The 21,641-nt window shown below is 38.0% G+C and overlaps 2 protein-coding genes across 2 annotated transcripts; both read left to right on the top strand.

Annotated features, from left to right (window-relative positions):
• The first annotated feature begins 1,518 nt into the window (after positions 1–1,518).
• Positions 1,519–6,147, top strand: LOC132307227 (mitochondrial import inner membrane translocase subunit TIM22-4-like). The gene is made up of 4 exons (XM_059804927.1): positions 1,519–3,016; positions 3,437–3,627; positions 3,866–3,938; positions 5,653–6,147. Exons 1-4 carry the CDS (start codon positions 2,854–2,856, stop codon positions 5,736–5,738), a joined length of 513 nt encoding a protein of 170 aa, XP_059660910.1. The 5' UTR covers positions 1,519–2,853; the 3' UTR covers positions 5,739–6,147.
• Positions 6,148–6,959: 812 nt separating this feature from the next.
• Positions 6,960–17,205, top strand: LOC132307225 (cinnamoyl-CoA reductase CAD2-like). Its single transcript, XM_059804925.1, has 6 exons — positions 6,960–7,190; positions 7,303–7,475; positions 7,552–7,737; positions 8,904–9,066; positions 15,435–15,621; positions 16,774–17,205. Exons 1-6 carry the CDS (start codon positions 7,070–7,072, stop codon positions 16,916–16,918), a joined length of 975 nt encoding a protein of 324 aa, XP_059660908.1. The 5' UTR covers positions 6,960–7,069; the 3' UTR covers positions 16,919–17,205.
• Positions 17,206–21,641: the final 4,436 nt, after the last annotated feature.

Here is a 21,641-nt window from a genome sequence, read left to right as displayed (position 1 = left end):
AGTATTAAATAATCTTTAAAAAAATATATAAATAATATAAAATTTTGACTCATTTTGAAATTCTAATACGAAATAGAATTGTGATTGCACAAATTTCAATAGTTTTCTTCTCCATCAAGTATATATTATTTTATTATTTGATGCATTTATTTTAGGCACTAATTTAATAGTTTTCTTCCCCAGAAGGTATATATTATTTTCTTATTTGATGCATATACTTTATGGAGTATACACACACACATAAATGACTTCTTGCACAAAAAATTTATCTTGGTAATAATTATTGGATATAATTACTATATATTTTTTCATAATTATTACTACATGTTTTTATTTATTTATTTATTTTTATGTATATGTAACATATTATTTCTAAATATAAATAAATAATATATATATATATATATATATATATATATATATATATATATATATACACAGTAGTGTTCAATTACTCCCTGGTGAGCAGAAAAAAGTATATTCACTTTCAATTATAGCCTTATGATCTAATCTAAGGTTAATATATACCTTGCACTATTTTAGTAGACTCGTATTATTTAAATTAGTAATTAATTACAATTGAAGTAAAATGACTATCGTAACCAGTTTCATAAGAGGAAATAAATTAATTTTGTTTTATATAACTTTTTAAGATTTGGTTGATTAAGCGTGAATGGAAGAATATTCTTTTCATCGAAATCATACATGGAAACTTTTTTTTTTGAAGACAAAAAGTTAAGGAAGAATATAACAAGAAATTTATTTATTTATTTATTATTATTATTTTTTAATCTTATTTTCCCCATCAATTTTATATGTCTTCATATTCTGCCCAAAAAAATAAAAATTCTTGTTATATATTCTTCCTTAACTTATTATTTAAAAAAAACAAATGCATGTGGTGCTAATTAGGTAACAAATTCTTGAAGATGTATTTAATTGGTAAAGAAAAATAAGATTAGTTAAAAAAAAAAAAGAAAAAAGAAAGAAGACTTTTTCTTGTTATACTTTTACTAAATACCAAATCTTAAAAAGTTATGTCAAACAAAACTGATTTTTTTCTTTTTATGAAACGGTCTATTATAGTAATTTTCCTCTAATTATAATTAATTACTAATTTAAATAATATAAACTTTCCTAAAATAATGAAAGAATTATATTAGCCATAAGATTAAATCCTATTACTATAATTAAAAATGAGCATACTTTTTTCTACTCACAGGTGCGTGTGTGTAGGGTAAAGTGCATTAAACTTTCCTGAACTATAAGACATTTGCACAAAACCCCCCTAAATTAAAAAGAGCACCTTAACTATTAGAAAGTTGCAGTTGAGGACAACGCGTGAGGTGTCCGGTACCAGAAACAGAAGATTACAAAATTACCCATAATGAAACTGCACCGTTTTGATGCTTTATAAACTCGTGTTGCTGCTGCGTCATATAAAATTTCAATAACCAATCAAAATTGGACAGCACACCACTTACCCTACCTCATTTTAGCACCCGTTCCCATAATCTCACCTCATTCTAGCACCACTAAACACCACCTCTGCAATAGACATACAAAGGTCACATAGCACCAACGGCGAAGCAACGATGAGGACGACGACACCAAACACGCGACCTGGAACAATCACATAACACCAGCGACGAAGCAGCGATGAGGACGACAACACCTCTTCTTCAACACCATTCCTCACCGCACTGTCAATGACAACCTTAACAACTCTGATTCATCTTCCTCGACCGTTTCTTCATCGTTGGTCCATGTCCGCCACTAACCCTTTCTCTCCCACAAAGATTCTTCTTCCCCCAACCACCTCCACTGTTCACGGCCGCCACCCCCGTCTCCGATCCACCTCCCTCTCTTTTATTCTTTCTCCCTGATCCGCATCCAACTCCGGTCATATCCTATCCTATTTTTCTTGATTTGTTGCTAGCTCGTGCCGGAAGCGAAAATTCTACTTCTTCCGCAACCATTCGACTCTTCTCCACATTTCAAAATTGTTCCAATTCTAGTTGTTTGATTCAGTTTTTTTTTGGTTGTTAAATTAGACTGTTTCTTTATGTTACAATTCTAGTAGTAGACGGTTTCTTTATGGGAGATGAACTGAAGAAATTTGAGCACGAGGAGAGATCAAGAAAGCTTGAACAATGCTCAACACCACCTTGGTTTCTATCATTGTAATTTAAGAAATTTCACCTATTGAACGAAAATTAGAGTTTGTTGATCACTTAAACTTCTTCGGTTAGTGAATCTTTAGTGCCTTGCATAGAATCAGACCTATCCATACATAGAGCGATAGAAGAAGGTTTGCAATAGAAAGGGTTAGGGTTCCAACGGGCAGCAAGTCTTGAATTGGGGATTTATGTTTTAAGGCATAATATATTATGACAGTCATAAGGGCAACTTCGCCATTTTCAAATTTATCACGTGATCAACACAGGCCTATTTAACGGTAAGAAATTGCCGGAATGCCACCGGTGAGTAATTTTTGCAAAAAATTTGATAGTCCGGGGGTTAATTATAAAGATAATAGTTTAGGAGAAATTTTAGGGAGGGAGAGTAAAATTTAAGGGGGTTTATTGTACTTTATCCATATATATATTACAACATTCAATTTACCCTCGGCCCCCTGCCGCTAAGCACAGTCGAGACCCATAATACATCCAAAGATTTCACCATGACCTCCTGACCAAGACATTCCTTTTCGTGCCTCAAACGAGCTCTCTAAAAGGCGCTTCAATGGCGGCGATTCACGACACTCGCTCACTGTCAGCAAAGCTTCATTTATAGGTTTTCTTGGATATTAGTTATTGTGTTGGTTCAATTCTATTCGGTTTTAAACCCACCATGAGTGCCAACTCTGGAACTGAATCCACCAACGGTTCTTCAAATCCCAATGAATCACAAAATCCTCCAATTCAGCCTCTCCGATTGCCCACTGTTGAGGAAATTCGGGGCCAAGACATTTGGAACAACTGTGCTGTTCGTAGCGTCGTGAGCGGTGCAATGGGTATGTGCAAAAACAAAGTTTTACACAGTTTTTTAATTCGAGGGTTGCAATTGATCTTGTATTGAAGTTAAGTGGCTTAGTTGTTGTTGTAAAATTTTTCTTTGCTTGGCTACTGAGAAAACTCATAATAGAAAATAAATAAATAAATAAATAAGCTGTCTTTCAGTCCTCTGCTTTTATGGGTTTCTGAATTTTGTGATTTCTATACTATGAAAATATCAAAAACTAAACCAATTGGTTGGATTAGGCCTAGTTTGTTCGCGAATCCCAATTTGTGGATTCTCTAAGCTGGAAGCTATCATAGTCTTCAATTTTCTTACACTTTCTAAGCAACCAAACGGAGCTGATTTTATTATTGAACAATTGGTTTTGGAGTACAGCAATTCATGGTTTGCTGTTGTTGTGGGCCTGTTTTTTCAGGAGGTGGGCTTGGATTGTTCATGGGTCTCTTTCTAGGGGCACTAGACAATCCATTAATGCAAGCGGAAATGACTGGCAGACAGCAGTTTATTTATACGGCAAAGCAGATGGGTAGTAGGAGCTGGAGTTCTTGCAAGACGTTTGCCGTTATGGGCTTCATTTTCTCAGCTACTGAATGTGTTGTTGAGAAGGTATAACAAATGATCTAAATGAGAATTTTATCTTATCTCCATTTTCTTCATTCTTTCTTTGATTGCAAAGAAATTATGCAAAAATAAAACTTCAATTGTTACAAGTAAATGCTGCTGTAAAATTATAGTAGTATTTATTTATTTGTTCTTTTGTTCATCTGACACTGTATGTTGCAATTAATCAAAGCATTTTCTTGATTCTTTGCATATGGATTAATTCTGGATTCGTTGCTTCAAGGCCCGGGCAAAACATGACATCACAAATACACTTGTTGCTGGATGTGTAACTGGAGGTGCCTTATCGGCAAGGGGTAATCTCTTCTCTATGTATATTGATTTATTTTCTTTCTAGAAAGTGCATCTAAGCCTGGAACATGTGGTTAGATAAAATAATCACTTAATGTGCACATAAGAACAAAACATTCTTGTGAAATTTTAGGATCTTTAATTATATCGACTGTACATGGTCAAAACTTTAGGTATTGCTTGCGCTTACATGGGATGGTCAGAAAGTATTTCGGAAAAACTTTATGTTTTTTTTTTTTGGTGGTTTAATATCAAGATCTTTAGCTTCACTTGACTGTCTTGTCAATTGTAATTTATGTCCTCCAATCCTCTTGAAGGTGATTCTAATTGTAATTTTTACCATCAAGTTTGCATATAGGTTATCTCCTCATATCATTGAACTAAATAGAAATCTTAATGACATATGGATAGTGACCTTTGAAATAATGACGCCCCTCTTCCTTGGACATTTGTTTGTGTGATAGTATACATGATGCTTCTCTAAATAAACAGGTGTTTTTTTTTTTTTTTTTTTTTTTTCTTTTTTTTTTTAATGATCACATCTACTTTCTTTTTCCCATGGATTCCTACCTTTGAATGCCATGCAATTTCTGAGCACTTCATAGAATTGCAAGGTTTTAGTTTTTAAGTAACAACAACAGCCGCTCTAAAGTAACATATGTGGGCTAAGGGAGCTTCAATTTATTTTTATCGTCCAAAGTGTCCTAAAATGTACTGATAGACATGCTTTAGACTCAAAATTCCATAAATTTTGGTTTTGGTAACATTTGATATATATATATATATATATATATATTTGCACTTATAAGGATGATTTAATATGTATAATGAATTTTGCATTGAATTTAAAGTTGTTTTCAACAATAAAGGCTTATAAAATTTTCTGTCTACTTTTATGACCACAATAATCTCTTTACTGACAGCAACAATCTCGTCAAATAACATCAAATAGAAAATGATTTAAAGATGTAATCTAAATGAAGTGAGAAATGACTTTAGATTTGTGGATTAAATGAAGTGTCTCAAACACTTGATTCAAGTTCTGACCTTAGGTTTCACGTATTATAAGTTTTGAAGTGTCTATCTACTTATAGAGAGTGTTTTTTAAAGAGAATAGGAACTAATTTTGTTGGAAAAATCATTGAAAATATGAAAAGGGGGTTTTATATTCACAGTTTGAATAATGGCTCTTCTAAGATAGTGGATGAGTGCTTATATTAGATCTGGTATTTGGCTTAACCCCTTCTCATTATATTAGTATGAGAAGGATCCCATTTTGTTTGGAAAAGGATACATCAGGTCCCCTTATGGTCATGTTATTTGGACGAAAGGTAATATTCAACTTGTTTGCAATACTATTTATCACATTAAAACTTTTGGCTTGAAGAGTTGGATTCTCCTCACTTTTGTTGTTGTCATCCTTATCCCTAGTGCTGAAGTTAGCTAAACAATTTATTTTTTTATTTTATTTTTTTCACTGGCAACTTGAAATTGGATCTGCAAATTAGGGTTCATGATTAGTATCAGTATGAGTTGTTACAAAGGGCTGAAATTGTTTTCTACTGCTCTGCTAGAAGTCTCTCGTATGTTTTCTACCATTTCATGTATAAGTGGTAGAATTTTGGTCCTTGCTCATGTTACATGTGTGCCGCGATTGCGGCCTCTCTGTTTTTTCTGCCAATAATATTATTCTTAAATCAATCTACTTTGTTTTTTTAGGTGGTCCTAAAGCAGCATGCTTTGGCTGTGCTGGTTTTGCTGCATTTTCAGTTCTGATAGAGAAGTTTTTAGAGAGACACGATTGAGCAAACCGATACCTGATTCAGTATTGCTGGCGCGTTAGTTTTTTGGGTCAGCCCTCTTTGGTTGCATAATTTATAGTAGTTTTTTAGTTTCCAATTGCTTGTCCAACTATTTTTGTCCCCTTTTATGATGGGAAGTATTACAGAATATTGAAGTCCTTTGATTTTGTACTATTTCCATTTCCTTTTACTCTCAGCTGAGGAAATTAAGTGGCTAATATCGGAAGCTTTTTGTTTTTATTATTTTATATGTGATGTATGCAACATTCAAATCACTGTTAAATTTTCAGTGGATTCGGTTGTTGATTCAATTATCGTGTTTGTTCAACTGAAAGATTGCCAAATCTTTTGAAAAGAGCTTCTTGTAGTAATTTGATGGCTTCTCAACAAGTCTGGATGATTTTCTTAATGATGAAGACAGTTCTGTACATTCCTTCCTTATATTTTAGATTCTTTGTAATGTTTATATTATATTTGAAACAACCATAAGCAGCATATTGTCGCCATCCAGTTAAAAAGGAAGTTTGCTTTGTCCCGTGGATTAGTCGGGGCAAAGCCCCGGATACCCCAAGGAAGCTTGCTTGAGCGATTCAAAGTAAGTTATGGTTGTGAAACCAGGAATGCAGAAATTAACCCAACTTTAATTAAATTTAGGTTGGGATGGGATCAACCTATTAGCTAACTTGGAACCGACATACTTTTATCAGGTAGTATTACTTTAAAATAGTTTTCAATATTCTATTATTTTTGAGACAAAACAGTGTGGATTGTTATTAGAATTGTCTCAACATGAGCTGAATTCAAGTGTAGATTGAGATATCCGAGATAGTGCTGCTCGATTACATGTTTTCGTAATAAAAGACATGGAGTAGTTGAATCCCGAGGACTTGAATACGGGCACACTGTTAGGCCACCACATAACGCCCTCGTTGGATTTTGAGGATTTGTGTTTTAGTTGAATATCAACCACTTGCACGAGCTGGAGAACCATGAAGGAATATTCTTATTGGATGAATCTGTAACATGTACTTAGATCAACAGTTTCTGGGCATCATCTTAATCACTATATACTTGAGTGAAAAAGATGATTGACTCAACCAAAGTCTAATCTTTATTCAATACCTATTTTTATTATTGAAAAAAGATATTTTAAGTGATTTTGGTTCGTTAATTTCTGATTTGTTAAACCATAAATTAGTGAAACGTCCATAATGCGGGATGATATTTTGCCGTGTACTGTGTTTATGTATACTGGAAACATTACCGAGACTGGAGAGTGGTGGTGGAGACTAGAGTGAGAAACTGAGGAGCGAGAGAGAGAGAGAGAGGAGGAAATGTCGGGTAAAGAAGGGGAGGTGGTGTGCGTAACGGGAGGCAGTGGGTATATCGGTTCGTGGCTGGTCCGTCTCCTCCTCGAACGCGGCTACACCGTTCACGCCACCGTCAAAGATCTCAGTTACACTCTCTCTTTACCCTTTCCCATTTCTACATATCAATTCAATTTTATTTCCTAATTCCATTTTCCTCTCTCTCTCTCTCTCTCTTTTTTTTTTGCCCCTTCTGTTAGAGGATGAAAAAGAAACTAAGCATCTCGAAGCCCTAGAAGGTGCCCAATCGCGTCTCCATCTCTTCCAGATCGATCTCCTCCACTACGACTCCATTGTCGCCGCCGTCACTGGCGCCAACGGCGTCTTTCACCTCGCATCTCCCTGTATTGTCGATCAAGTTCATGAACCTGAGGTTCGTGCCCAATTCAATGTACACACGTCTGTTTATATATATATATATATATTCAGTTTTTTGCTATGACTGGCAGAAGGAGCTATTGGACCCGGCGATTAAGGGGACCAACAATGTACTCACTGCGGCAAAAGAGCTGGGGGTCCGGCGAGTGGTGGTGACCTCATCCATATCTGCGATCACTCCGAGCTGGTACTGGCCAGCAGATGTAGTCAAGGATGAAAATTGCTGGACGGATATTGATTACTGCAAGACAAAAGGGGTGAGTCTCTTGCGTTTTCTTACATGTTCACCTTTTTTTTTTTCATTCTCCCAAATTTGTTTGAGTATTTGCTTATTTGGTATTAATGACTTCGATCTTTGCCAGAGGGAGGATTATTCATAACCCATAACCAACTGTATTATGAGAAGTAATTAAATGATCATATTTCACCACAAGTTATTGTACTTAACACTAACATTATTATTTGGTTTGCCATCAAAATCATTCACAGTGCTCCTCATGGCAATCACCCAAATTTTACTGATAATTTTTTTTAATAGATTACTATAACATCTATAATTTTCCTTTTAAGCTATGTCTCATGTATGGAGAAATTATTACATGGTCTAGGACTACATGGTCCCGGTCAATCACAACTCTGCACTTAAGCAAAAATCTGATTAAAAACTGACACATTTGCTTGCGTGTCGAGTTGTGATTAGCCGGGACCATGTAGTCTCGAACCATGTAAAGATTTCTCATCATGTATGCTCAAAATACCTTTTGGGAAATAGCTTTGTTGAGTTGAGTTGATGCTAAACTTATACCCTTTGTGTAAAGGAAGCAAAATGTACTGAGAAAGTAAAAACAACATATCTTGCTCTTTCTGCAGCTGTTTGGGTTATTTTTAAAGTTCACCAGGAAACAAAGACTCAAGTTTTTCCATCATGAATTTTCATGTTACGGAAGCATAAATAACTTATCAAAGAAATGTTATAGAAGTATGAATGGCTTTGAGGGAACTAATGTCCCGTAACAAAATAGTTGTCCGTGGGGTTTACTCTATGTTTTCACAACTAAACACACATTATTCAGGTTTATTTTTATTTTTTGGTGGCGTTTCGTATGTACAGAAAATAAATGCATATAATTTTACATGCATATACTTGCTCTAAGGACTTCTCTGAGTCTAATGTTTTTTCATTTGTTTCCGTGTGTTATTTGTTGCTCCATGTTGTGCTTGAAGAAGATTGAAGTACTTTAGGTGTGTTTTTGATGTTTGCTTTCTTCAAAAGCACATACATGTCTGTAGATAAAATTGGCTTCAGTAAATTTCTCAGTAATTGTTCATGCTTATAGGTTAAGATGATATACTGGTATCCAAATATGTTCTTAAATTGCATTTTATAATATTTATTTATTTATTTTTGCCTTCTGTGGTCTAGCTGTGGTATCCACTTTCTAAAACACTAGCTGAGAAAGCGGCTTGGGAATTTGCCAAGGAAAAAGGTTTAGATGTGGTTGTGGTGAATCCTGGAACTGTTATGGGACCTATCCTGCCTCCAGCACTTAATGCAAGCATGTTAATGATTCTTCGCCTTCTTCAGGGTATTGCACAAATTTGAATAAGCTATTGTAGTTTTTATTGAAGCATGCTGCACTTTAAAATGTTAGGGTCTAAGATGTGCGTAAATATATCTTTGTAGTATCCTTTTGCTTGAGTCCATTATAAACTCATCTGGAAGAACCCATCTAACCAGAACTCGTGCATTACAACAGATTATTATCTGTTCAATTGATGTTTGTGAATTTTCAGCTTTAGACCGATATATGTTTCTTCATGTTGAACTGGGGATCTTAAAGGAGTATTTGGCATTTAAAGTAACAAGGCTGTTGCAAAGTGCACCCCTCGCCACTCCCCTAGGAAATTGCTTTTATGTTTTATTTTTCCTCACAAGGGAAATAAAGTGAAAATCTTGTTTGTTTCAAGCTAATATATTAATTCTGTCATTGTTCACTTTGTAATTGAACTTCAAGCAGACATTAAACTTACCCTGTATACCATTCTGAATGCATTTGAGTGGTGGTAAATCGAGTATTTCCATTCCATTGAACTATTTCATTAAACTCTTCCCGGGCTGTGCTTAAGGTTTTACACACTATTAGTGCTAAGCCTGGAAATTTGAAAAGAGTTTGACAGCTGGCATGATAGCTGTAGATGTCAATTACCAATAGCTGACATGGCGCATTTAAAAGTTAACACAATCCCTTAACTGAGACTTCGTGGCAAGTTGAAAAGCCAAAAAGAACTTTATTAAGCCTTGAGGGCTCAACCCCGAGCACTCCAAACCCTGCTATCACACCAGGTCATTAAGCCTCAAGGGACTAATCCTCGAGCAACCCGAACCCTGGCGCCCCACCAGGTCATTAAGCCTCGAGGAATCAACTCTCGAGCACCCCAAACCCTGGTAGCGCACCAGGTCAATAAGCCTTGAGGAATCAACCCTCAAGCACACCAAACCCTGGTAGAGCACCAGGTCAGTAAGCCTTTAGGAACCAACCCCCGAGCACACCTAACCCCTAACCCTGGTTGCGCACTAGGTCAATAAGTCTTGAGGTCCCAACCCTTGAGCATACTAAGCCCTGGTACCACACCAGATCACTAAGCCTTGAGAACCCATACCTCGAGCATCACAAACCTTAGCAACATACTAAGTTGCTAGAACTTGAGGGCTCAACCTCTGAAGCCCCCTTTGAGCCTCACAGCGCACTGAGGCATTAGAGCCCTAGGGAGCTCGCCTTTAAATTACTATATCTACATAAGTCCAAACATAGCACGAAACGAAGGTAGGGCCTTCTCAACTATGTGGGACCTTACTTTGGGAAACTTAGAAGGATCTTAGACTGGTGGATGAGAAGTTAAGAAGTGCCTCCACTTCCAGCGAGGTCCAATCAACGAGATGATAGAAATATATACATTATGACAACAAACCTTAAAATCACATTTAATGCTATGATAGACTTGGCCAACCGACGGTCAAGTAAGAACAAAGAGCATTTAATACCCCAAATGGGGGAGACGCAACATAGTGCATGGCTCGATAAGAGGATTTGACCTCTTAGGCTCCTAGGTCTATCATGACTACCCATGTGATCATGGTTAGGAGCGAGGCACACAAGAAACTGCTAGTTAATAACTAGCATGTTTCATGGTCTATAAATAGCACTTCTGGATGATAAGCTAAGGCTGCCTCCAGCACACCCACGTATGTGCGCGGATATGCCCATCCATTCAACCTCTGGTCCAGCCACACCTCGCTCCGCCTCATCCTCCTCGCGAGCCTCAGCGCTCGCTGCCTTAGTCACCCCTGCTATGGGGGCATCTCGCTCCATTTCGTTAATTTCTTGCAAGTGAGGGTTCTTGCACCCCAACCATGGGCGAGGTTTGCCCTTTTTCTCCCTCTTCACCATCCCCTGGCACTTCTTGAAAGGACATTTCCACAAGTCTTTCTTTTTCTAGCGCTACAACAACTTGCTTAGACAAAGGCTTAGAGGTCTCGCTGGCAGTACTGTTGATTCATCATTACCCACTGGCTAAGCCTCACCACGAGAATGATCCATTTCTTCCATTACGTGCTCTGACCCCTCGTTAGTACTGTTGTCCTCTCCAGACAGTTCTGTGATCACAACACTGGAGCGTCGCTGTGCCATTTCAAACACTGCCACTGCTGGCGCATATATCATCATTGGCAACTCAGCTATAACCTGCTCAGTGCTCGCAACACTCTGATGCTCACTTCCCACTGATCCTTGGGTTGTATCATGCACAGGCGAGTCTCACATTGCAATGATAGGCGATTTATCCAAAGTATTCAATGGCGCTTCCTCCCTCTCCTCTGCTGGCCACGCTGGGGCATTTTCCTAAGTACAAGGATTCACAATGTTCTCCCCTAAGGCTTTCATAAAGTCAAAAGGGGGCAAATTAGGGAAATCATTGTCAGAAGAGGGTACCTCATCCGAGCTCACATCCAGCACTGTGGCATTAAGTCTGGTATCTCGCACGCGATGAAACATGCGCCCTCCGGTTGCACTAGGCCTAAAAATAAAGGCTATCAACCCATGTTCCCCAACGAGGGGTTGCACCTCTGGATTATCAGCTGAGGTGTCAGTATCCACGCTGTCAGTCTCATCTTCGTCTACAAGTATCGACTTGCGAGGTTGTGCCCTTGGGCGTGGCATGTTTGGAGTTTGGGGCCTCGCACTTGCCCCGCTTGCACTAACTGTTGCTGGAATTGTAGAGGCCACAATTGCCTGTTTCGCTTGAGGCCCAGCGCTCGAGCGAGACTGCGCCTTTGTCTTGCGCCTAGAAGAGGTTACCACCGAAGCCACTTTAGGCATTGGCATAGCGCCTTCCTGCGAAGCCTGCGATGCCTCTTGCACACTTATGCCAGCCACGGGTACAAACCTATAATACTCGCCCATGTCAAAGTCAATGGGAGGCCTCAACGAGTAATCCCTAGCATATATCACAAGGGCTTTCGCTCGCTTTATAGGACTTATACAAAAGTCTTTCCAGCTCGCAAGCTAAATAGCCCAGAATGTATGCACTGCCTTTGTTGACGTGGGAGTTCGGCGCCTCCCTGGCAAAAACAAAGCACCCAGCCCTTCTATCAGCAGTCTGGTGTGCGTTGCCATGAACCTCAGAAAACTCCCCTCATAGGACTCCTCGCCACTTGCAAAAACGTATTATGAGGGCACCCCTCGATCATACCCAAATTGAAGGGGCACCCTGCGAGGGTTGTAAGTCTTCACCATCTCCCAGCCTCCTAAGACGCTGTCAAGTAGCCAGGCGTCATGTAAAGCAGTAAAATTAATACATCGCTCGCATGAAGTCGAAAGGCACCAGCAGGGATATTTTCATCTTCATCAAAGTACATTGCCCTAGTTAGTGCGCCGGGTAAAGCTGCAACGTAGGGTCGCGCAATGAATTGAAAACTTTGGTCAATTGCATAGTTGAGGAACGCGCCCATGAGGAACGGGCCCCCGCTATCTCATTCCTCGAACAACCAGCTCGTTGATGGCCAAATCTACAGGGGCTAGAGCATAAGCCTTAATTCTCTCATACAGCAACATCTGCAAGGACAAGGTCGAGACATACGAGTTTGCCACATAACGCCCCACAGAGCATGCAGAGTCCTCTGCCACCAGATCTAATCGATGGTACAATGTCCCTAAAAACAAGGGCGCGAGAGCCACTTTCACTCCACTCGCTAATTTCACAGCGAGATCCAGATGACGTGACAAAGGAGCATCTTCTGGGGTGCCTTCCAATATATACCTCGATAGCCAACACAACACAATAGGTAGGCAGTGAGGTTTGAGGGATGGTCCACCCAAGGACCAACAATGCCATCCTTGCCTTCGTTGGGCAAATCCTTCTTTGACATTGGATAGTCCCTGAAGTTGTATCGCACCCACGATCCAAATGTACACTTCCTCGCCCCTTTCCCTCGATCTGCATTTTTGACCCCCTTCTTGCCTCATAGGGTGCCAAAGTTCTTGGTTTTGTCCAAGGCCTTAGTCAAATCCCCCATTAGCACCTCCTCTGTCTCGCTCAAAGACTACGACCCAGGGTTCTTTGTACCTTAGCGTCACATCCTTAATCGTGGGAGTGAACTCCCCCTTCGCTGTCATGAAGGTATGCGAGCTAGAACTCCACCGCGATGCTAGCTCCCACACACCAGCCACATTGCGAGGAATACCCAATTGCCGAAATAACGTAATCGACGCGAGTAGCCCGATGCGTTTGTACTCCTCATTTGCAAGTATGGCATCTGTCCATTCTTCCCAACCATGCCCAGGGTTGGTATGATTTACTAGATCCACATAAGACCATGGGTACTTACCCTGTTCCACACAAAACTTGAGAATTGTGTCTGCTGGTATACACAAGGCTGAGGCTACCTCCACCTCTTCCTTCATTAACTCAGGGAACTCCAGTGGTTCACTAGTGGCCCCACCCCTCTCTACCCAATGCCATAATCTGTCATATTTCCCAAAGAATGGCGCTCTTCGCCATTCCGAGTCCACAGGCACCCGTGGTGGTGGTTGGTCTTTCTTGCTTAACTCCTTCCTCACCATCGTGTTCTCAAAAGCGCACTCTCTCTTTACCTTTGCCGGCAACAATGGCAGCCCACAAACCTCTCACCGTTCTTCCTCTTTGTCTCTCCCCCTTTCTCTTTATAATTTGCTTTGATCTCTTTCAAATACACACAAGAGTGAACATCAAATAACCTTTTGGATTTTTGGCAAACACACCCTTTTAAACCACCACGCTTTGAGAACCTCTCCATGTGAAGCGACACTAAAACGGTGCATTAATGACCCTAGTGTCTCTTCAGTCTCTTTGAATCAATGCCTATATGCCCATTCAGATATTGCACGCGCAACAATAATCTCCGAATCGTCACACGCGCAGGGGGATTAAATGTAGATGTCAATAACCAATAGCTGACATGGTGCGTTGAAAAGTCAATACAAACCCTTAACTGAGACTTCGTGGCAAGTTGAAAAGTCAAAAAGAAGTTTATTAAGCCTTAAGGGCTCAACCCTCGAGCACTCCAAACCTTGGCATCACACGAGGTCATCAAGCCTCGAGGGACTAACCCTCGAGCAACCCGAACCCTGGCAGCCCACCAGGTCATTAAGCCTCGAGGAATCAACCCTTGAGCACCCCAAACCCTGGTAGCGCACCAGGTCAATAAGCCTTGACGAATCAACCCTCGAGCACACCAAACCCTGGTAGCGCACCAGGTCAATAAGCTTTGAGGTCCTTACCCTTAAGCATAGCAAGCTTTGGTACCACACCAGATCACTAAGCCTTGTGAACCCAAACCTTGAGCATCACAAACCTTAGCAACATACTAAGTTGCTAGAACTTGAGGGCTCAACCTCCGAAGCCCCCCTTTGAGCCTCATAGTGCACTGAGGCATTAGAGCCCCAGGGAGCTCGCCTTTAACTTACTATATCTACGTAAGTCCAAACATAGCACGAAACGAAGGTAGGGCCTTCTCAGCTATGTGGGACTTTACTTTGGGAAACTTAGAAGGATCTTGGACTGGTGGATGAGAAGTAAAGAAGTGCCTCCACTTCCAGCGAGGCCCGATCAACGAGATGATGGAAATATATACATTATGACAGCAAACCTTAAAATCACATTTAATACTATGACAGACTTGGCCAACCGACAGTCAGGTAAGAGCAAAGAGCATTTAATGCCCCAAATGGGGGAGACGCAACATAGTGCATGGCTTGATAAGAAGATTTGACCTCTTAGGCTCCTAGGTCTATCATGACTACCCATGTGATCATGGTTAGGAGCGAGGCACACAAGAAACTTCTAGTTAATAACTAGCATAAATGGCATTATCGCATGAAAGAACAATAAGCCAGAAAAGGACTGTCGTTAGACATGTATATCTGTCCTACCTCCATCTTAATCTTGGAAGATCGGTCTTCTTCTCCTTCACCAAGCATCTTTTCTGTTTCCTTCATATTTGTATCTTAGATGTCACCTTTATATACTTGTTTATTGTGTTATTCAAAAAGAACCCCTACAATGGCATGTGTGCATGTCACTTCCATAAATTCTAGTGTTCCTTATTTTTTGTAATTAGTGGCTTAAGATTGCATTTTGAGGATTTATTTTCCTTTCTACTGGCTCAAACTTATTAATGAACTGTGTAGTTGCCTTAGAATAGATTTTCCTCTTTGTCTTGCCAGTTTCCTCTCAACTCTTGATCATCTAGTGTAGTAAGTATTAAACGTAGTAGTCCTGAAGTTTGTCCAGTGCTTCACATTTATTGTTAGATGCTGACAGTTTTCAATCTCCACCAAAAACATTACTCAGACATTTTGGAATTCCAAACTTATAATTTTTAGAATTAACCCAAGAATTCAAATTGCATTTTGGCCAGGCTGCACAGAGATATATAAGGATTTTTTTATGGGGTCTGTCCATGTTAAAGATGTGGCCCTAGCACACATATTAGTGTATGAAAACACGTCAGCAACTGGAAGGCACTTGTGTGTGGAAGCTATATCTCATTATGGCGACTTTGCTGCAAAGGTTGCAGAACTTTGCCCTGAATATAAAGTGCCCAGGTAATGTGTTTTAACTCTGCATGCTTGCTTTTTAAAATTTTTTTATTGTGTTTTTGATTGTTTATTTATTCATTTTTATAGTTAGAACTATTAACATGTCTTGCGGCTGTGGAACTGATGATAATTATATGCTGGCATCTAAAACTCATAACTCTGCCATATGGTTTAATAGAAGGATAATCTTTAAAAGGGTGCATAATGATTAATTTCTAGTAGTTTTTATGGCATTTTGAAAAAGTAAAAGGAAGTAATGTTCACAGTCCATAAAAATTTTTCCGCCCTTATCTTATACGGTAATAGTAAGGTACAATGGGGAGTGGAGTACGGGATGATTTATTTGGGGTGTGAGTATCGTGTCCAAGAAAAGAAAAAAAAAAAAAAACCCGAAAAGAAATGCTAGTTATGGATTAGGCATATGTAATTTCTGTTATGTCTAAAGAGCATTGTCCCATATCATTAGGATGTAAGAAAAATAATCAAGTCAATAAATGGATCACATATTGTAATATCATGCCAAAAGATCACATACCTCCGGCCATGAAATTAGTTCTGCAAAACAAAATGAGAAAACCTCAAGACGTTCACGTGTATGCAAGTCCTTACGCATATACTGACGGGGACAACATAGATATTTCTTTTCTTCACTTGCTACTCATGGGAGTACAATCCATCATGCATCCCCCATTTATTCGGATTAGATTATCGGTTATGAAACTACTCTAGTAGCATCCCAAAACCACATGTCAGAATGTGTGTCAAAATGCCAACTTAAAAATAACCATAAAAGGATGTGTTAGAATATGTGTGGCAATATAGGCCACATCACATTTGACAAACAAACGTGTACAGTTACCAGTTCTGGTGGTTCCAACTTTCATTTCTTCTTATTAGACAAATATTTGGAGGTAGAGACTCTTAGGAGAAGACTGGTAGAAGTCGTCTTAATGTTTCTCTTGGTAAAAGCTTAAAGCTGAGGATTTTAATCATTTCAATCGCTGCTTTATGCTGCAAGTGTTGGTATATTACAATTCTATCTGGGCCTGCATACGTTCTCAAAATTCCATTCACTATTGCGCTTGATGGGTAGCTTAACTTCAATATGGTATTGTCAGATTTAAATATTCCTCATTCTTAATCAGTGCTTTCCTATAGGTTGCCAAAGGATACCCATCCTGGCTTGCTGAGGACCAAGGATGGATCTAAGAAGCTAATGGACTTGGGTCTGCAATTCATCCCCATGGAGCAAATAATCAAGGACTCTGTTGAGAGTTTAAAGAGCAAAGGGTATATTTCTTGAATGAAACCTTCAAGCCTCTGCACACCTGGAACTGGTAAAGGCCAAGAACTTTGTGGGATAACAGTATAACAATAAAGATATTGGGTATATATTGATCAATGAGATATCCTTGTAATTTTGGGCTGGGGTTGTAACTGAACTAACCTGAGTTCGAAATTGTGTGTATTTTGTTATGTTTTATTGAGTTTATTATTGGTTTTGTGTGGTAATTTTTCTTTTCAATTAGAGGTTGCGTTGAGCTACTTTTAGAGATATTCTAATTTAAAAGTTGTAAGCTTTTTGACTCTCCCACTTTATTACATATTCTCGGGTTGTTTTGGGATTAATATGCCTTTGGCCAGCCCCTGATGGTTGAAAGGCAATCATTAACATGTCTTGTTGTGGAAAAATTATTCATTGCAACCGTTGATCAATGGTTACAAACATTCCACCAAAACAAAATGTCTAAGATCGTGTAGTGTTTAGACATCAACTTGGTCCGGAGTGAATTAAACGGCAAATGAAGATTCTAGTCTCGTGGTTTGTATGTGTTTTCTTGCCAAGGAAATAAAAAAAACCCAAATATTACCATCCAAATGAGGTGTCAGAAGCTCGAGCTTAAACTTAAATCTACTTATATTTTCCTTGGCAAATGAGTTTTAGCTTGGAAACAAAATACACTTGTTGCTGGATGTGTAACTGGAGGTGCCTCATCGGCAAGGGGTAATCTCTTCTCTATGTATATTGATTTATTCTCTTTCTAGAAAGTGCATCTAAGCCTGGAACTTGCGGTTAGATAAAATAATCACTTAACGTGCACATAAGAACATAACGTTCTTGTGAAATTTTAGATCTTTATATTATATCCAAAGTTTAGGTATTGCTTGCGCATACATGGGACGGTCAGAAAGTATTTCGGAAAAACTATAGCACCTATGACGGCTATTTTGTGTGGTTTAATATCAAGATCTTTAGCTTCACTTAACAGTCTTGTTAATTGTAATTTATGTCCTCCGATCCTAATTGTAATTTTTACCATCAAGTCTGCATATAGGCTATCTCCTCATATCATTGAATTAAATAGAAATCTTAATGACATATTGATAGTGACCTTTGAAAATATGATACTCCTCTTCCTCGGACATTTGTTTGCGTGACAGTATACATGATGCTTCTCTAAATAGACAAAGTCTACTTTCTTTTTCCCATGGATTCCAACATTTGAATGCCATGCAATTTCTGAGCATTTCATAAATTGGTATCGGTATGAGTTGTTACAAAGGGCTGAAATTGTTTTCTACTGCTCTGCTAGAAGTCTCGTATGTTTTCTACCATTTCATGTGTAAGTGGTAGAATTTTGGTCCTTGCTCATGTTACATGTGTGCCACGATTGCGGTCTTTCTGTTTTTTCTGCCAATAATATTATTCTTAAATCAATCTATTTTGTTTTTTAGGTGGTCCTCAAGCAGCACGCGTTGGCTGTGCTGGTTTTGTTGCATTTTCAGATCTGATAGAGAAGTTTCTAGATAGACATGATTGAGCAAACAGATACCTGATTCAGTATTGCTGGCGCGTTAGTTTTTTGGGTCAGCATGTTTGGTTGCATAATTTATAATACTACCTCAGTCCCATTTTAATTGCCGCCTTTAGAAATTGTGACTCACAAAACATTTGAATCACGGCTCCCGAAGGCGATAATGAAAGTGGGACACAGAGAGTAGTTTTTTAGTTTACAATTGATAGTCGAATTATTTTTGTCCCCTTTTATGATGGGAAGTATTACGGAGTATTCAAGTCCTTTGATTTTGTACTATTTTCATTTTCCTTTTACTCTCAGCTGAGAAAATTAAGATATTTTAAGTGATTTTGGTTCTTATTGGAACCCAAAGTTACATGACCAAAAATGAAAAAAATGACATAAAGTGGATCCACTGTTAAGTTAATTTCTGATTTGTTAAACCATAAATCAGTGAAACGTCCGTAATGTGGGATGATTTTTTGTCGAGCCCATTATAAACTGAAAAAAACTATTGCATTTATTTATTAATTGTTATATATGTGCGGCACAAAAATATATTCCTCTATATGCAAATTGTAAAGGATGGCACACAATTTAAGGAATCTTACAAATGCACAACCAGTACCCAGACATTGGGAATATGAATATTGCAAATTGCATTTGGGATTTCTGTGTTAGTTGAATTGTAATGATTACCATTGCAGTCTTAGCTTTGTTTACAAGCACATTGTATTGCTATAAATATCAATTCATTATGGTATTATCAATTCATTATGGTATTCTAAGTGTACGAAAAGCATAAGAGAAATAAAGAAAGTTCTCATCTCTCTCTTAATTTATTGTGTTCTATTATTATTTTTATAACACGTTATTAGCACAAGTTCTAATTTTTTGAGACTTGAAAAAGAAATTCTCTTTCTTTCTTTCTATCTCAACTCTATATATTTATTTTGTGATAGTAATTTTGATAAATTGTTAGGTTTGCTTGCACCAAAGAATATTTTATTTCCCACTCTAAATGGTAAGAAAATTTTATTTATTTTTTACTTTTATTATTTAATGATCGATTTAACTGTTTTATCAATTAATGATTTAATGGCCGATTTTACCGTCTTTATTACTTAAAATTATAATAGTTCATATTGTTTTATTTAATGCCATTTTATTATTAAGATATACGCTTATTTTCATACTATGCTAAAATTGTGTTCTTATATTGTTATTACATCTAGTTATTCTGAAAATGTCAAACCTGACAAAGCTGGAATTCGTGGCTCTGGACATTTTCGGCAAAAATGATTTATCTTGGATTCTGGGATGCTCAGATCTATCTAGATGCCATGGGTTTTGGAATCACAATTGAAGAAAAATATGATGCATCGTTACAAGATAAGGCAAAGGCCGTGATTTTTCTTCGTCGCCATATTAGTGAGGAATTGAAAGCTGAATACTTTACTGAAAGAGATCCACTGAATTTGTGAAAATTTTTGAAAGAAAGATACGATCATCGAAAAACTGTTATCCTCCCAAGAGCTCGAGCCGATTGGCAGGAGTTGCGGTTGCAGGATTTCAAAATTGTGGCTGAATACAATTCTTCTCTATTTAAAATCAGCTTTATGTTAAAATTATATGGTGATACTGTCATTGATGAGCTCCTATTGGAAAAAACATACACCACATTTCATGTCTCAAATGTGCTTTTACAGCAACAATATCGAGAGCGTAGATTTGAAAAATATTCAGAGCTAATAACAAACTTACGTTAAGAAACAACCAGTCCCGTCCAACTCGATCGACATCGATCCCTGAAACATACGTTGCCTCGTTTCATGGATAAGGATGTGGATGCGATGTGGGCGTGGGCGTGGGCGTGGTAATGAATATGGCCGTGGTGTTCGAAATTGCAATGAATATGGTCGAGATAATCGAAATGGTTATAATGGTAAATATGGTCGTGAAAGAAATCATTCTTATTACTGTGAAGGTTATCAATCCTTAAATTCTAATAATCAGAGATTCACACCATATCTCCAGAAAATGGATTAAAAGGGGAAAAGTATGGTCTAAACTTCAAAGACATATGCAAATATTTGTTATCGGTGTGGAATGAAAGGGTATTGGCAAAGTATATGTTGTACGCCTAAATACTTGGCTGATCTGTACCAAGCCTCACTGAAGGAAAATGGAAAAAAAATAGAAATGAATTTTACTGATTTCAATGAGCCAGTGGATATCACAAATCTGGACATGTCAGATTTATTTGAGGATAGTGATGGAAAAATTAACCACTTGATTGGTGATGGAAATGTCCACACCAATTAAACTCTACTTTCTTTTATCATGTCATTATTAGTCTGTATTTGTTGTTGTTATTTTTGTTGTTGTTTGTTTTTATTGTTGTGCCTGTACTGAAATTTCTTTAGTTGCATTTGAATTAATTTTTTTTTTTTTTTAAACCATACTTGAATTAAAGTTTCTATTGTCATAAAGTTAAAATATGAACTTTGCATGATATATATAGGCATGAATCTATCAAATGCATTGGTTAATGGTTATCATATATGCCTTGCAGACAGTGGAGCAACACAAATAATTCTTCGAGATAAAAAATATTTTTCCCACTTAACATTGACTGAGGCTAGTGTTAGTACACATTTTAGGTCCCACAAGTTTGATTGAAGGCTCCGAAAGAGCTAATATTGTTTTACTACGTAGACAATAATACACATTGATAAGGCCTTATATTCTACTAGATCTCAAATAAATTTGTTGAGCTTTAAAGATTTACGTCAAAATAGGTATCACATTGAGACCACGGATGAAGGAAATGTGGAATATCTCTGTACTACTTCTAAAAAGCATGTACTTGAAAAACTTCTTGTTTTTTCTTCTGGGTTATATTATACAACCATCAGGATAGTTGAGTCAAATGATGCGATACACCAAAAATCTTGTGATCCAAAACTTTTTGTACTTTGGCGCAATCGACTTGGTTACCCGGGGACTACAATGATGCGTCGAATTATTGAAAATTCACATGGACACTAATTAAAGGATCAAAAAAATCCTTTTATCAAATAATCATCTACGTACTGCCTGCTAACAAGGCAAGTTGATTATCAGACGATTCCCTTCAAAAGTCATTGTTGAATCCCTTACCTTTTTACAACGAATTCACGGGGATATATGTGGCCCAATTCATCCACCTTGCGGACCATTTCGTTA

Source organism: Cornus florida, unplaced genomic scaffold (genome assembly GCF_030987335.1).
Source record: "Cornus florida cultivar Cherokee Brave unplaced genomic scaffold, ASM3098733v1 CherokeeBrave_3.0.0_Hap2_Chr05, whole genome shotgun sequence".
NCBI lineage: Eukaryota > Viridiplantae > Streptophyta > Magnoliopsida > Cornales > Cornaceae > Cornus > Cornus florida.
The sequence above is the reverse complement of the archived record's forward strand: the minus strand, read 5'-3'. Positions and strand labels throughout refer to the sequence as shown.